Source organism: Physcomitrium patens, chromosome 14 (assembly GCF_059467195.1).
Source record: "Physcomitrium patens ecotype Gransden chromosome 14, ASM5946719v1, whole genome shotgun sequence".
Taxonomy (NCBI): domain Eukaryota; kingdom Viridiplantae; phylum Streptophyta; class Bryopsida; order Funariales; family Funariaceae; genus Physcomitrium; species Physcomitrium patens.
The window spans coordinates 15,154,571-15,170,980 of NC_143423.1; the positions used below are offsets into that span (position 1 = coordinate 15,154,571).

General features: G+C 35.2%; 1 protein-coding gene across 3 annotated transcripts; it reads right to left on the bottom strand.

Annotated features, from left to right (window-relative positions):
• Positions 1–11,795: 11,795 nt before the first annotated feature.
• On the bottom strand, positions 11,796–15,300 carry LOC112291166 (uncharacterized). Of its 3 annotated transcripts, XM_024538246.3 has the most exons (3): positions 13,753–15,300; positions 13,384–13,491; positions 11,796–13,175 (listed from the first exon to the last, which is right to left on the bottom strand). In XM_024538246.3, the coding sequence occupies exons 2-3, from the start codon at positions 13,397–13,399 to the stop codon at positions 12,034–12,036; spliced, it is 1,158 nt and encodes a 385-aa protein (XP_024394014.1). In that variant the 5' UTR covers positions 13,400–13,491; positions 13,753–15,300; the 3' UTR covers positions 11,796–12,033. The 3 variants fall into 3 exon arrangements, with proteins under 3 accessions (XP_024394014.1, XP_024394015.1, XP_073394654.1); XM_024538247.3 differs by lacking the exon at positions 13,384–13,491 and having other exon boundaries at positions 13,753–15,297; XM_073538553.2 differs by lacking the exon at positions 13,753–15,300 and having other exon boundaries at positions 13,384–13,746.
• Positions 15,301–16,410: the final 1,110 nt, after the last annotated feature.

Here is a 16,410-nt window from a genome sequence, read left to right on the forward strand (position 1 = left end):
TTAATTCTATAGTATTTAATATAGAAGCTTCCTAAAAGCTTAATAGATGCTGCTTTGACTTCATAGGTGTCTTTAATTGACTTTTTGGATTAGAAACGTGGTCAATAAGTTGGCCATGTGCCACACATGTTGTTAGCTTGAAGACCAAGCTAACTATGTGGCCCACATGTAGAAAAACTTGCCTTATAAGTCAAGGCATGTGTCCTACAAAGTCAACACATATTGGAGGTCCTATAGAACGTCGCCATGTAGTCCCTAGTTGGATAGTATATATAGAGACAAGAGTGAAGCTTTCTTCACTCTTGTCAACTCCTTTCTTACTTCTAATCTAGTTTCAAGGGTCTCAAGTTTTCTTGTCTTTTGGCAATATCCATTCCAGTTTCTCTTTCAATATACATATTTGTTTATTTATATTTTGTTACCTTTCTTTGAGTGAAGGCTTACTTGTCTGAATTGTTTTTTCATCAAGTTCTTGTCCTTGATACATATCCACTATTGAATTCTTTTTGTCCATCATGTATATCAAAATAGAATTTAGAGACTTAATAAAAGTAATCTATTTAAGCATGGTAATATTCAATGTAGTATAATTAAAAACCATTCCAAGCAAAAGCAAGCAATTGGCCTCTAACACCACATGAGCATCTATTAAATAATTCTTCTTAGCCTTCAATACAATAAGTGTATCCTAAAGCTCTTTTTTTACTTATGGATAAGTTCTTTATTTCGTAGTAAAAATCCTTATTCTAAATCTAATTATAAATTGATTATCTTTTTTATCATCTTGTTCAATAGTGCATCCAATGGCTATGGGACTTATATCAACTATCACTATCACCAGTCTTTGACAATAAAGTCTACTTATCTTAACATTGATAGTAATTTCAAAATCACTTTTAATCCATATATGGCCAACTCTTGCTCTTCACTCCATCTAAACTTCTTTTCTTTTCTCAATAATCCATATAAAAGCCCCATAATATGAGCATAATGAAGAATATATATATGATAAAATATACAAGCATTCAAACTTCTTCTTATCTTGGTGGCACTCTTATATGCTTTCATCTTTCCTATGACATCTAACTTATCCAAGTTTGATTTTTTTCCATAGCTTCCATATAAATGTCCAATAATTATAATCTCTTTAAATCCAAATGTGGATTTTTTAAGGAATAATTTGAGATTTACTTCTTCAAGTCTTTTCAAAATATACTTTCCATCTTGAATATGTTCTTTTATAAATATACGACATCCATCTTCTCTCAAAGTCAAATCCTAAGCCTCATCCTTACAACTTTTTATTAAGACATCATTCAAAAAAGATATGGGTTTTTTTGGTACAAACTCTCTTAAAATTTGATTTATTATATTTTGCAATTGATGGGCACTTTACTCTACTAATTGAAATTGATCATAACTTGAGTATAAATTTCCAATAGAATAAGTGACATGCCCTACAAAAGCTTCTACTACTTCATCTATCATTGGTTCAAACTCCATATTCTTAATAGTCACATTATTGGTCAGTTGCATGTCTTGAATGAACCTAAGTGCCTCAAACTTCTTTAGCATAATGAACCATTGATTGGAATAGGATGCAATAGATGATTCAAAGATGTCTATCTTGACCTTTTTCTTTAATAAATCTACCAATTTGGAAAGCAAAGCCTTCAGCACTAGAATAGGCTTCAAGTTCCAAGGTATATATAGAATGGTAAAAATAACTATAGGTGCTACTATGCCAGGATCCACATAAACAATTTCTTCAGATGTAAAAATAAAAGCCTTATCAAATTTGGAAAGCATCTCTAGAAACTTCTTCATTTCCACCTTGGTCTAAAAATCACTCCTTCCAATCTTCAACTTACTCAAAGACTCCTTAATAAACTTGTAATCAATTTTTCTTGACTCTCTCAATTCCGGCTACATAGTGGCTTGCTTGATGTACTCTTTGGTGTCTTAAGGCAATTGAATTGCTATGGGCTTCACCTTCTTAGCCATGGTTTTATACTTAATCTGCATCATAGTCTCCTGTAATATCACATGACTATCAACTATCTCAAGACTCCTAGAAAATTCTAAAATCTCCTCATATATTTGCCTTGAATGAAGCTCCACAACAATATTAGCTCTAATTCTATCCATATGCAAAGCCAATTCCTCTAAAATCTTTATATAATTATCTTCAAATCTTTTTTTTTAATAATACTTCAAATGTACTTACCACTTGAAATCACATCCAATTCTTTTAAATTTTTTTAATATTTCTTCATTCAACCCTTATACATATGACCTAAATCTCTAATATTTTGAAATCTCAAAATCCAAAAAGTTTTTAAATTCAAAAATTCACACTCAACGCTATCTACATTGAAGAATATATAGATAAAAGACTTATTTTCATCTTTATACCCTCGTGCTACAAGGATGTTCTTTAGAAATCCAAAAACTCTCCTCTTTAGAAGACCTTTACATTTAGGCTTATCTAAGTCTTCTTTTGCCTTGTCTTTTGCTCTATTCTCTTAAGCTCTAACTCTGTTCTTTAGTTGAAATGAAGGCACTACTTGAATTTTTGGATAAGAAGGCCCTTCTCTTCCTTGAATAAACTCTTTAATTCTTGGTGGCCTCATCTTATTAAAGAATTTTTTCACATCTTTTTGAGAGGATCTAGTTTTCTTTTTTTTTACAATAGCATCTCAATCTTCTAAATATTTATTACCACTTCAAAAGACTTTGATGTTAATAGCATCAATTGGATCATCTCAACATATTACCTTTCTAATAGCTTCTACACTTCTAATCAAATCCTTTCTTGGTAGCCTTGAAGTAGCCATTGTACCTTCGATTTATATCTCAATGAGATAAGATTCGGCCTCTCTCACATGCAATCCACTTACTCTCTCAACAAGGTCTTCTATAAGCTTTTCATATTTTTTCATTCAAAATTGAGCTCCAAAGGTTACTGTGTAATAATGAGCCTAACTCTATCTTCTTTGAAAAAGATAACTTCTTTTTTCAAATCTTTATCATAATTAAATTAAATTTTTTTTATGATTAGGACTATCACAATGCATGCATCTCTTAACAAATTCTTTTGATTCTTCCAATGCATACAAAGAAGTAGCCATTTTGCTCTTTTTCACCTTCTTAAAGCTGTCTTTGAAAAAAAAACTTACATGTCTCTTGCATTCGAATAGATGTTATTAAACTTAATGGAATAATTGGTATTATATGTAATAGAACTTCATGCCTAAAAGTTTTTCTTCTTACCTTCATCCATTGTTATTTGGTTACCAATAGCATTGCATCTTCTACTCTCCTCCAATCATTAGTTAAACCTCCTTTAATAGACTTATTAGTGAAGAGGAAAAATTACATATCTCCTAGTGCTTCATCAACTACTTGCAAGAAGAGCTTGGTCTTCCTTGCACCTAAAAAAACTCTCTCTGAGAATGTCAGTTGAGAGAATTTTCTCTCAAATTTCCTAAACAACTTGTTGAGAGCTATAGACCTCCTTGATTGTTGCTCAACTCACTCCAAAAAGAACCATTTCATGACTCTATCCAAATCTTCATCGAAAAATTCATCTCTTAACTTCCCTTCAAAGTCACTCCAAGCCTCTAAATTATCTCTGTACAAATCTTTCACCTTCTTTTTAATTTTAAGAATGCATACCAATTTAAAATTAAGAATATAGCAAGACTTTGAAACTTAATGTACTTAAAAAAATACAATGATATTCTTCCCATCAAACCTCTCATGTTTTTTGACTACACCTTGTAATGCCATAATTACCCTCTTTTTACTTCATTGTACTTTTTGCTATCTTTCCATGAACCTATCCAAAGTCAAGAGCAAATCATTGACAATTTTTCCTTTAGTGCGACTTGCACCAACTTCCCGAAAATCATCTATCATCATCAAATATCAAAAATCTTTTACTTCTTTGTTTTTAATTCTTGAACTCCTCTTTATGCTCGAAGCTTGTACTTTAGCTCCAAAACTCTATTATGTTCTACTTGTACCTCCAATTGTCCTAAGAATGTTTTCAAAGGAAACACCAAATTTTTCATCAAGAAGAAAAGCTTCTTTATGAAAACACGGGATTCTTGACCACAAATAGTTTATAAGAAGGCATAATGTTGTCCCAAATGAAATCAAATATAAAGGGCAGCTCAAAGATTAGATATAATTTATAGATTAATTTCTTTTTTATACTAGGATGTACCAATTTCTAACTCTAATCTCAAATCTAAACCTCTTTTTACTAAAATATCTATAATTTATTTATTATTAACTCAATTTAAACAAAATTTAGCTCATTTAGAATAAAAATTAAAAAATAAAATAAAATAAAATAAATCCAATAAATGGTATAAAAAATCTCTAATCAATCTTGAAATTTACTATCTAAAAACTCTAATAATTCTCTCCTACAAATTTGCTTGGATTTTCCTCAACAAATCTCTATTTTTTATATGCTAAGATTTATTGGAAAGTTCACAATTAAATCTAGCTTCCATCCAAATATCAACACAAAAAGATAAAAATGCAAGAAGTGGCATAGAAAAATCTAAACTAATGTTGAATCTCTTCTTTAAAAATTTCTAGCAAAAGAAAAAAAAAAAAACAAAAACAAAAACAAAAAATAAACAAAAAATAAATCTTACTTGATTTCAAAATCTATATTCTAATCTTTTCTCAATACTTGCTTTGAACCACTATATATTTAGATATCTATCCTAAAAGAAAATACCTTCAAGCTTGAATAATCTATTCAAGCAAATAACATCTTATTCTAAATTCCATTCAAATTTATAAATATATTAGCATTATACTCATCTTTTCCTACCAGTGAAATTAATTACCATCCAAATAAATTTGATGCATTTAAATTAAGTGTAACACAATAATGCAATTAATTGGCTAATCTTATATAATTTAAGTCTATGCAAGTTTATATATCTTGATTCAAGTTCATATATCTCCAAATTGGCAATGATTCAATGGCAGTGATAATAGATTGGTTTCAACAAGGGTTGAAACTTGTAATTTAATCATAGGTGGAATTAAAAAATCTACAAATATTTGAAGAAGTAATTAGTATTGTAAAGAAGGTTGATATTATAGATTTTAAAAATTAAAGAGCACAACTTATAAAGCGGAGTCTTGTATCGCTATCTAATATTATGGCACAACAATTAACGCGAATAGAGATTAATGCCTTACAAAGACAAGTAATACATTAGAGATGACAAATATTGGTGCAAAAGAAATTGTGTTTCTACTATCATGAGTCAAGCCAATAAATCAAAGATTGTCTAAAATATCAAAATTCAAGCAGCAACAAATTGAGGTAGATTTACAATCTTGAGGCTAACCAAGTTGATAAAGAAGTAGAGTAGAAAAATGAAGCATCTTAATAAATATATCAAGGGATAGTATTGAAAATAGCTATTGTTTCTTAGAAATAAACTATATGGTGTTAAACAACTATCAAAAGGATGAATTGGTGTGTCTAACAGATTGACTAAGAGAACAGCCATATCAAGTACTTATAGATTGTGACTCTACAAAAAATTGCATCATGATTGGAATTATTGACCGACTAAGAATTAAAAATAAGGTAATCAAAAGAAGAAGAATATACCTTGTAGATGACCAAGAAAATATATTGAGTGAGATATGTAAAGAAGAAATTGTGAGACTGAATAGCACTTATACCTTAAAGAAGAAGTATAAGATAATAAAGCTCAAATATATTATTATTCTTAGTATGCGATGGCTAGAGATAGAAAATAAGAATGTTGATTGCCTTATAAAGACAATTTTTTTCAAAGATGGTAGACACAAGATGACTCTTTGTACCTTTATATTGAGTGAAGTAGCAAAATGATTTACAACTAAAGACTTATTTGTAGAGACAACCTTTATGAAGAAAAAAAATACAATATAAGCAAGTAATATATGTGGTGGTTCCAAATCTTAACTTAGTGGTAAGAAAGAGAGTCAAAAAAGAAAAATAGGCAGAGTAATTTATACGTGAATATCAGGATGTCTTTCCAATCGACTTACTTAGTAGTATGTCACCTAATTGAGGTGCCTCCTTTTAAATAGAACTATTACTTAGAACCAAACTAGTAAGCTCTCAAATTTATTGTCTAATACTAAATGAACTTGAAAAACTACAAAAGACATTGGATGTCTAAAATGTGATTACTAATACTCTAGCCTCTATTATGAATCACACAAATATACTATTTTGGAATCTTTTAGATAAGTATGTAGTTGTCTTCATTGATGATATCCTAGTTTATAGTAAAACCTTTGCAGAATATGAGCAACATCTATGGAAAATGCGATGTCAATTATGAGATAGTTGCTTTTATTATAAATAATCCAAGTGTGAACTTTAGAAGTTAGAGATCATACTTTTGAGGCATGTACTTTCTTTTGAAGGCATGCACATAAAACAAGATAAGATAAAAGCAATAGAAGATTAATCAACTGCCAAAGATGATTCAAAAGTCTATTCATTCTTAGGCCTTATTGGATATTATCACCATTTTTTTTGGCGATTTGTATACATTGCTACCTCATTGACAAGCTTATTGGAAAAAACATGCCTCATTTGAATAGAAACTAGAATAGCAGAGTGTTTTTAATAAATTAAAAGAGGCAATCATTATTATTCCAATACTGCAATCATATAAACCCAAGCTTCCTTGTATGCTTGACATTGATACTTTTGACTTTGCTACTAGCACGGTCCTTTAATAAGACTTTAGTAGAAGCATTTAATATATGGCATATGAATTACATAAGCTCAGAAGGACAAAGTGCAATTACTTTGTAGGTGATGAAGAGTAACTAGCAATTATATATGCCACAAAGATGTAGCAACACTATTTGTTGGAAAAGTTAGTAATTGTTCGGACTAACCATTGGCCCTTATTACATAATTTCCATCTTGAAAATATGAAATTACAACATCATCATTGAGAAGAACAATTGCAATTCTTTGATATTTAGCTTGAATACAAGCAAAGACAATAACACACTATATCGGACATCTTATCGCAGAGACCAAAATTGAAGTCCAAATTGGAAGACAATGCAAAAGTTGCTACCATTATTAGTATCATTTCAAACTTGATTAGAGGAATGAAATAGAAAGAAGCTATACATTGGCATGCTTATTTTAAGATGGTTATTGATTAGTTGAAGGTATGCAATATACAATATCAAAATTATTATCTTAATGATAGCTTCGTATATTTCAAGAATCATTTTAATTATACCATGGATCTCATGTTTGCTGCAAATGCTTCCCAATTACACCATAGTTGTTGTCTTTGTAGACCAACTGTCAAAGCAACTTCACTTAGATGTAATGCCCTTTGATATTAATACTTTAGTATTTGTATGGATTTTCTTCGACATGGCCTTTTGTTACGATGGATTATGCCATGTCATCATTTCAAATGAGGATCAGTCCTTCATAAGGAGTTTCTAGCAAACTTTATTCAAGCTATTAGATATACAACTTATTATATCCACAACCTTCCATCTTCAAATAAATAGACAAATAAAGTATATAAATCAAATCTTAGAGAATATGTTCCAAATATTTATGGCCGTTCACCATAATGCTTGAAATGAATATTTAATACCCTTAGAGTTTGCTTATAATGATAGTATTCAAGCAAATACCAGTCATTCATCATTCTTCTTTAATTCCAATCAGCATTTGATTATGCTAATAACTCTCTATTGTCTCATTAATACCAACATTTCAACAACAAAGGAATTTATATAATAGCTTATAATAGCTTTATAGGAGATACATCATTACTTTTTTATTATATAAAATTGACAAAATTAATATGTGGGTAACTATTGTTGTCGTGATGTAATACAATTATATGGTGAAAATATGATCAAAAATAAAATTTTAATTAATATCTAATTATCTTGATTTAATAATAATTCAAGATATTTAAACATGGCTTCTATAAAAGCCTCTTACTTTATTTTCTTGTCTTAATAGTTAATAGATTAAAGGTTGTGTAGTAATTTTACCTTTTAGGCTATAAAGACTTTTTTTGTAATAAGGTATAGATAAGATAATTTTATAGATAGTTAGAACCATAGAAGTTTTTAGAATTGGAGTTAGATTAGTGGACCAGATAGGATTGATCGTGGAACATTCTAAAAAGAGTTTAGGACAATTATTTAGATGCGGCTTACCCTGTAAACTTCTAGAAAAGGCTTAAGGTGGTTATTTAGGTAAGACCCACTATCTAAGAACATTCTAAAAAAAGAATTTAATGTAATTATTTAGATAGAATCCACCACCTATGAACATTCTAGAAAGTCTAGGGTGGTAGGACAAGACATAATTAGGACTAGCCACGATCTTTTGAGGCATCTAGTCAAGTATGGCTTCGGACCTTTCTCTTAGTAAAGTTTGGTTCTGCATCTTTTTGTTTAGATATGTTCTATTCTATTTTATTTTAATTTACTCAATTTTTTCTTTGATGTCCTATTTTATTCAATTCCATTCAATTTTGTTCTATTTTATTTTGCCTTATTTTGTGATGAAGCTTTATGTTACTGTAGATTAGAAGAATCTCAGATTTTTGAAATAATCTAGTCCTATTTCACTTTTATTGCCTTAAAAAGACCATAAATGGATAAAATTATATTAAAATAAATAAATAATTAGCATAGGTGTTACTAAGATTAAATTGAAGGTAATATTGGAATAAAAAATCCTTAGAATAGGCTAAATTGATAATTAGGGGTTGATCGTTTGTGAAATAGGATTGAAATCAAACCTCTAGCCAGTAAAATGACAACCTAAGACAAAATAAAGAGGCATTCAAAAATTGGCAATTAAAATTTGAGAGCTACCTTAAAGCTTATTCCAAAGATATAAGGCTTATTTTTTTAGGATTTTTTGAGACTTAGTAATTAATGTTCAAAGTCAAAGATTGTATTGACAACTCAAGCTTTATGCAGTACAATTAGGGCTAGCACTCTTAACTAGTTTTTGAAATTAGTATCACATCTATAGTTCAAAATTTGTTAGTACTTGGTTTATTGGGTGTATTAAGTGTATGTGAAAATTTGTGAAAATCTAACGATGTGGTTGAGAGATATCTAGGTTTTGGTACAAGAAGATATCAGAAGTTGGTAGTTTGAGGTTGGATAGGGTTTCTATGATATCTAAAGATCTACTAGTCATATAAGGATGAAATTTGGCATGGTATTAGAAGACTTAAAGATCAAGCTACATACCAATTTTGAATTGAAGTTAATTGTTGGAAAAAGAGAAATCACCACTAGAACATTTGCATCAACTTTCAAGTTGGAGACCAAGTAATATCAATGTGGTTTTTAGATGTTTTTTCATGATTTGTAAGTTAAATTGAATTAAATTCTTTTTTAGCACATAGGAGACTTATAGTAGCATTTGTATGCAAATAATTTAATATTGAACCTAGGCGCTTCTTGGATCAACACTAACTACCACCATTGGTTGTGATTGATGATCAATAGGAATATGAAATGGGTAGCATTTTGGAGCACCGCTACCTTTGTCGTGGAAATGGATGTCTCCAATTTCATTATGAAGTCTTCTAGAAAGGTTATTCCATCCATGATGCAATGTAGGAACTTATATAAAACCTCTACTATTTTTAAAAGATAATTTGGACATCCAATGGGAATAAAACAAAGATGTTGTACATTAGCAAAGAAGGATTAATTGTAATGGAGCATTCATATTGTTGATGCATAGAAATAGGTAGTTAGAATCATTTGTTAGAAGTTTTTTGAAGTTTTTAGAATTGAGGCTAGATTGGTGGTTTATATGGAATCCACCATAAAACATTCAGAAAGACTTGGAGTAATTATCTAGGTAGAATCCACCTCTAAAACCTTCTACAAGAGATGGTTATTATGGTAGGATCCATCATTAGGTATATTCTAGAAAGTTCCAAGATAGTTGGACAAAATATAAATAGGACTAGCAAAGGCTATTCAGGCATTCAATGAAGTATGGCTTTGGTTTCTTTCTCTCAATAAAGTTTGGTTTGTATTTTTTTGTTTTGTTCTATTCTATTCTCTTTTACTTTGTTCTGTCTTTTATTGTTCCGTTTTGTTTTGTTTTGGTCTATTCCACCATATGTTGAGATGGAATTTATGTTGCTATAGATTGGAAGGATTTTAGATCTTAGATAGAGTTTAATCTCATTTCAAAAATATTGTAATATCAAAAGTTACCATAAATTAATTATATTATAATTAATTAAGCAATATTTTATTACATATAAATCTTTTTAAGGTTATAAATTTTACCTTTTTAATATTTATAAAATTTTATCAAATTTAATATTTATGTATTATTACTATTTTAATTTTAAAAATTAATTAAAATATGAACAAATAATTTATCTAAAAAATGATTAATTTGAAAATGAATGTATATATCTATTGTATAAGGCAGCTAAGACATAACACAAAGAGACAAAAAGTCTTTTAATTGGCTTTGAAGAAGAGGATGGAAGGAACATGGAAACAAGGAAACCAAGGAACTGAGAGAGCATGGATGAATGTGCTAATACATTGCCCAATTGCACATGTTTCTCCATATATATATATATATATATATTATGTTATGTTTTAATTTTTAATCTTAATAAATATTAAAGAGAAGTAAAATATCTTTTATGCAAGCTTTGGGATTCACCGGCACTGTACCCAATCAGCAATGTCACGATAGATTCTGTCATGGAACATTCCAAACTTTCAATTCTGGGGATTCCTGCAGGGAGGTGATACTGAATCCGGGAGCCAGTTGTCTTCCTTTTTCAGTCTTGACACCGTTTTGCAGCTGCACGTCTGTGCTCGGCGGCCATATCCAGCAAGCTGTCATTTATAGTTTGTTGGAAACGCAGCCAACGTATGGAACAAATTAGAACGTAAATAGTAGTCGGGACATTCCACTGACTGGGTTTCGTTCTTAAGCGGGTTTTTCATGATAGCCTCTGATTATATCACATTTGTAGAGCATTGTGCAGGTTAAACCCGACAACTTCGGTCCTGGCGGCTCTCACAAGCCCAGTCCATGTATGAGACGAAATAACCTGAAAAGGTTTCAAGGTGCTCACTTCGCATCTTTACCTTGAGGTTGTCTCGGTTAAGAGCTCTTGCTAGAAAATTGAGATGAACTTTTATATATATATATATATATATGTGTGTGTGTGTGTGTGTTTTGGTGTGTGTATATATATATATACAACCCAAAGAAAGGTGAAGATTCGCGCTGCAAGCTCTTCTACTTTAGTTCTTGCCTGAATGTCAAGACCTAGAGTTGCTAATCCCCTCCGATTACATTCAGAGATGATCCCTGAGAATGTAATGCAGGTGTGCGTAAAAAGGCACATGCAATTCGTGACGCTTAATAGGCATGATATGGCGCCAGGCGCCATGCCGTCGTCGACGCAGGGCTCTAGTAGGTCGACATTATGTTTCTTCACTGCAATGATGAAATCCCGAGTACCAGGGATTCACAGGCCAGCAATCGCAGGTTTCCTGCGACCAAGATCTATTGGGAGGAATAATGGTTGGGGTGGGTACTCCTCGGATTTCGCAGGACAGCCAATTGCTCTTCGCAAGAAATAAAAAAATAGATTCAGTAACCAAGCTCAGATAACGGCGTAGACCACAACTTGTAGACGATGGCAGTGGACAAGTAACGATCCGTAGGGAGAATGAGACAGATGTAGCACCCGTTGATAATCGCATGCAACCAATTTATTCCAGAAAAATAAATCTTTTGATGTAATTCTCTGATTTGGAGATCTATAAGCAGACTAAAATTTTAGCAAACTATCTGAAAACTATCCACAATACAAGCTCGCTGGGACTTTGATTGAGCTGCATCTGCATTAAAAGAGATCTTACACCTAACTCTAAACCCTGTAACGCCTGACGCTTCACCAGAACTTGATAAAAACGTTTTCAACTGTGCAAACCTGAGCCAGTGACTTTGGAGAAGAAACTACCGATGCTCGATTTTCCGCCTCTAATAACCATCAATCTCAAAATAGAGTCTACCTCGATGCCGTACTCAAAGAGCGTCTTGTTGTCCTCGAGCTCAACGTCACCGAAGAGCAATTTCTGCTTGTGAATTGCAATCCCTTCCTTGATGTGCACCTTCTTCTTGACATCCTCCACTGTATGAAAGCTCTTCAAATCAATCACAAGAGACTTTCCGGCCACAGTCTTGACAAAGAAATGGAAAGAGCTTCCACAGCATTCGAAACAAGGGCAGTCATGAAGGTGTTTCTGCCGACGCAGGAGGAAGAAAGAGTCGCCCCGATTGACATTGAGTTCGCCTAGAGTTGAATCGTCCGGCAAATCTGCATTGTTCATGTCTCTATTGAAGAACCCGTATCCGTATCGCAACTTTAGCCGCTGATGGTATGGTGGAATTCCCTCCACCTGGTGCAGCATCGCCTTCACGTCGCGAATTGTGTCTTGCTTGCGAACCTCCAGGGTGACAGTCCTGTCGAGAATGACGATGCAGACCATCACTGGCATGAGTCCAACGGGCTCCATAGGTACCATCCGCAAGACGCTGTCCTTGGCAATGTTGTACTCAGTCAAGCTTTTGCCATTGAGAAGCTCCTCGTCGTTGTAAATTAAACGCTGTCTTACAGCAGGGGTCCCTTCTTCTTCTTGCATCGAAGACTTGACGCTGAAGACCGATCCATTCCGGCTCACTAAGACAGGAATTGTCTCATCCCTGGGTGTGGTCACGTAAATGCGCATGGTGTGGAACGTCTGGTCAGCAGACAATGCCCGACAGGCCATGCACTTGCACCACCACATTTGCAATGTGGAGGTGTTGTCAATTTGATAATCCTCCAACGCTCTGTCATCCTTGAGCAGACGATCCCCGTAGGACAGGCGTTGCAAGTTGGATGCGATAATTTCGCTACCCTCGATGGCTTTCTTGACAGCAGCAACGGTGTTCTTAGGGCTGGCGTCGATCTGAATGGATCGCACCGCGTCACTTTGCCAGTCCCTGGCCTCGATCAACATTCCTGCGGTGAAGTAGACAGGCTTCTCTTCCTCCACAATTGGACAAGCTTCTGCAGCTGCAAAGCATAAAACCACACGAACAGTTCGAGAGCAGCAACGAGATCAAAATTCTAATGCTGTAGCTTGGCACCTTTAGAGTCCACAAGCCAGCACAACAACCTGAGCTGCTAACCTTTTTTCTGTCGTGAAGAAGAAATGTGCACACATATGAAGACAAACATCACAACAGAGTCACGGCTACACCGAGAGCTCCCTTCATCACACCTTTTACAGAGGCCATGGTTACACATGACTGCTGAGTATCCTCCAACTGGTACGAGTATTGCACCGCCTCTGCTTCGCCATTACGAGCGTAAATAACGATCACCTAATCTACTTCAGCAAACCATGCTCATTCAGAAACCGCCCCCTCTGAACTCAACAGCGGAAGAGAAATTTGCAAGTGAGGCCCCGCTGGCCGTCAGTCATGGCTCACTGACCAATTTAGTGGTCTATGTAAAGACGAAGTCAGGGTGCTTGTACCCTGATGATTTAAAAATCGACGCTAGTTGGGCTTGCATTCACTCTCTTCATGCGCGCCCCTAAAGACCATTCTCCGATTTCACGACAATTCATACGGCGGGCAGTACATACCTGCGATCGACAACTGTGTCGAACTCCTGCCCTTCCACAGACTGTTGCAGCTCACTATGCAAAGCGGTCCGCGTTCTTCGGAGCGCTTGGCACCCACATCTTTACCACGCCACACCGTCTATATGACCACCACTTCCTCCTTCAGAGATCGCCGGTTCCACATCCCGAGTTCAGTCGATCCACCTTCCTCGGCGATCAGAATCTCCCCTTGGCCCCAATTCAACACATATCCCCCCGCCAACCTCAAAATGAAAATCCACTACAATTGATCGTCCAACCCTCATCGCCTACGCTCATGAGACGATTTCTCAGTTAAGTCCCTGCTCAGTCTCTTCTGCTAGCTCCAAAACTTAACCACAGACACTGGCGCACAGACAGACAACGCATGGCCGTCCGACGACGTCCTCTTACACTGTTGACAGTTGCTCATGGCTCATGTCCCAGGAATCGTTGCCCACCACTGTTCCCGCGTTCAGCGCATGAAACCACGTCCCTGTGCTGGTCACCAACTGTCTCGCGGCGCGAGAGTCCCCCACTCCCGTCACGCTGGCACGAAATCGGCCCCCAGCACTCCACCTCAGTTCCAGGTTTAGAGCCCTCGCCCGCGATTCTACACAAACTTTCGGGTGTTATTTTGTTTAGCCATTCATTCTGTCGTTCCTTCAGGTTCACTCGCTCAACCCACCTCAATCGTGGGAGCAATCTTTCAAGTCAATGGAATCGCTTGTCCTTTTGGTTTTGGGCTTTTATAAACGCCCGTACGGGAGCGTCAGAGGCACCTACTTCAATTGCGAAAAATAGGACTCACAATTCGCACTGCGATGAGCTTTGTCCTCGAGCCTGTGGGTGCGCTTCGATTTCATTACCTATTTTCTTGCAAGTTGGATAGAATCCAACTCGGATTTACCTCTTATGCGTGGCAGGCGTTGTGTGGGAATTTGATCAAGTGAAAGTCCACGACGGTAAATAGTGGTGTGAGAGGCTGCGACACGGGAGTGCCTTGAGGTGGGGCTTGGCAGCCAGAGGGCAAGAGCCATCCAGGCCAAAAATGGGAAAAGGGAACAAGTCGCATTTTATTGGACCGTGCGGCAGAGTTCGAGGGAGCGGGGCTCCAAAAGCAGGTTCATCTCAAATTTGTCCCATGCCTTTGAGCACTGCCTCGAGATGCAAATGCTTTCAGTGTAGGTGCCAGTTACAGTGTCGCTCCAGTGTCGCTCGGAACATTGCTGTACCGGTTCCATCATGATCTGCTTTAGGGTAAGTGCGGCTTCGAACCCGCACTTATTTCCAGTTCATTATTCAGTATTACTGGTAAGCAGTATATTATAAAAATAAATAAATAAAAAAACGATAGTTACATTAATCGATACACACCAACTCTCAGTTTCAGTATCAATCACAGCAATTGAACAAAGTCAAGACAATCTCCAACTGTCGGCTCTATTCTTCAGACTGTTATTTGTCTTGAAGACCTGCGCGTTAGTTCTCCAAAGAAGGTGCGAAACACAAACCAGATAAAATTGCGACTAAACTCAAAGCCTTCTCAGTGCTCAAATCGTGAATGGCAAGCGTCTCACAAACATCCTCAATGGACAGTGCTAATCATAAGGGGGGATAAATAGCGGCGAATATAGCGGGCAATCTATCTGAGTCCATCTGTGCCAAGTAAGCAACACCCAAAACCTACCAACTACCCCTAGCATAGTCAATCCTACCCGTATGGAATATATTCCTCTAGATTTGTACAAGTTCCCCAATAGAAAATTATATATTTATATATAAGAAATCCACGATTCTCCGGAGAACTTGAATAGAACGCGAATAGAAGGGGACGATATGGCACGAAAAAACTTCCGATGCGATATGGAACAGGTGGCACGCATCCAACCGCTGTCTCTCATGCCAGAGCATCGGGCTGCGTTCCCGATGTTGGGATTGCCGCGAAGCTTGCCTGGAATAGTTCCCACGACAGGTTTTGCAGTTGGTTCCCCCGGCGAATGAGAATAATGCTGAGCACTGAGCTAGCCGAATATAGACCACCTAGATGGATGTATTCTGTTTGAATGGATGGATAGATTGTGTGGAATCTCTGACGTGCTGGTAACCCTTGACTGTATTGGAATCACGTGGAACTTGGGATCATCATGGGAACGTCCAATGAGGTCTTTCGTTCCCATGGTTTCAATTGGCACATTGGTATTCTCTTTGTTGAGATCATGAAATATAGCCGGTGCTCTCCATAATATTTATTGTAGAATACAGTAAATACCATAGCTATAATATTTAGAGTCTAGTGGAGAAGTATTGTTTATCCTCTCCCCTTTTTCTCTTCTTGTATACAAGTCACAACCAAATCAACAGATTTTTATGTGTGAAGCTCTTTCTCCTTAGAAACCCTCTTGTGTGTATGACTTACTACTACTCTTGTGTGTGTGTATGACTTATTACTACTCTTGTGTGTATGTATGACTTATTATTACTCTTGTGTCTTTCTAAACATTCTCAATACGTTATCAGCATGACTCTCTTTTACACACTATCACAATTTTTTTTGCTCTAGTCTTTGACTCTTCAAACTTGTTGCTACCTTTGCTCAATGTCTGCCTCATGATCTTGTTCTTCTTGTTGGCCCCTCACTTATTAGCTACTTGCTTAGAA